The following is a 695-nucleotide window of genomic DNA, read 5'->3' on the forward strand; positions in this document are numbered from 1 at the left end:
CTCCCGCTCTTCGCATTCTCCAAAAAAAACAACAAAAAACAAACTAAAACCTCCCTTGACCTTAGTCGACTTCCCTTAACCTCCCTTGACCTCCCTCACTCGACCTCCCTTAACCTCAGTTGACCTCCCGTAGCCTCCCTTGACCTCAGTCGACTCCCCTTGACCTCACTCGAATCCCTTAACCTCACTTGACCTCCCTTAGCCTCCCGTGACCTCACTCGACCTCCCTTGACCAACACTCAACCTCCCTTGACCTCACTCGACCTACCTTCTTGTTGTTGTAGATGTCCTTCGCGTAGTGCCAGTGGTAGGCGTCCAGGGAGTAGGAGAGCTCGAAGGACGTGACCCACTCCTCGTCGTCAGCCTTCCCCTGCGTCAGGAGGCCCGTCACCTGCAGGATACGTGGGGGGGGGGGGGGATGGGGGGGAAGGGGGAGGTGTGTGTGTTGGGGGGAGGTGTGGGGAGGGGAAGGGGAGGGGGGGAGAGGGTGGAGGATGGGGGTGAAGGGGAAGGTGTAGGGGGGTAGGGGAGGGTGCAGGGTGGAAGAGGGTGGAGGGAGGGGTGAAAGGGAAGCGGGGGTGAGGAATATAGGGAAGGGGGAGGGGGGGTAAGGATGATATGGCGGGAGGAGAGGGGGGTTGGGGGAGGAGAAGAAAAGAGAAAGAATTAGATGCGTTTTATTTTATTTATTTTTT

The 695-nt window shown here is 57.4% G+C and overlaps 1 protein-coding gene across 1 annotated transcript in view; it reads right to left on the minus strand.

Moving 5' to 3' along the window:
• Nucleotides 1-695, minus strand: part of LOC119588947 (EGF-like repeat and discoidin I-like domain-containing protein 3) — a 110464-nt gene that overhangs the window by 96921 nt on the left and 12848 nt on the right. The window contains 1 exon segment of the mRNA XM_037937558.1: nucleotides 269-391. Within this exon segment, the coding sequence (XP_037793486.1) occupies nucleotides 269-391 (123 nt within the window).

Source organism: Penaeus monodon, chromosome 24 (genome assembly GCF_015228065.2).
Source record: "Penaeus monodon isolate SGIC_2016 chromosome 24, NSTDA_Pmon_1, whole genome shotgun sequence".
NCBI lineage: Eukaryota > Metazoa > Arthropoda > Malacostraca > Decapoda > Penaeidae > Penaeus > Penaeus monodon.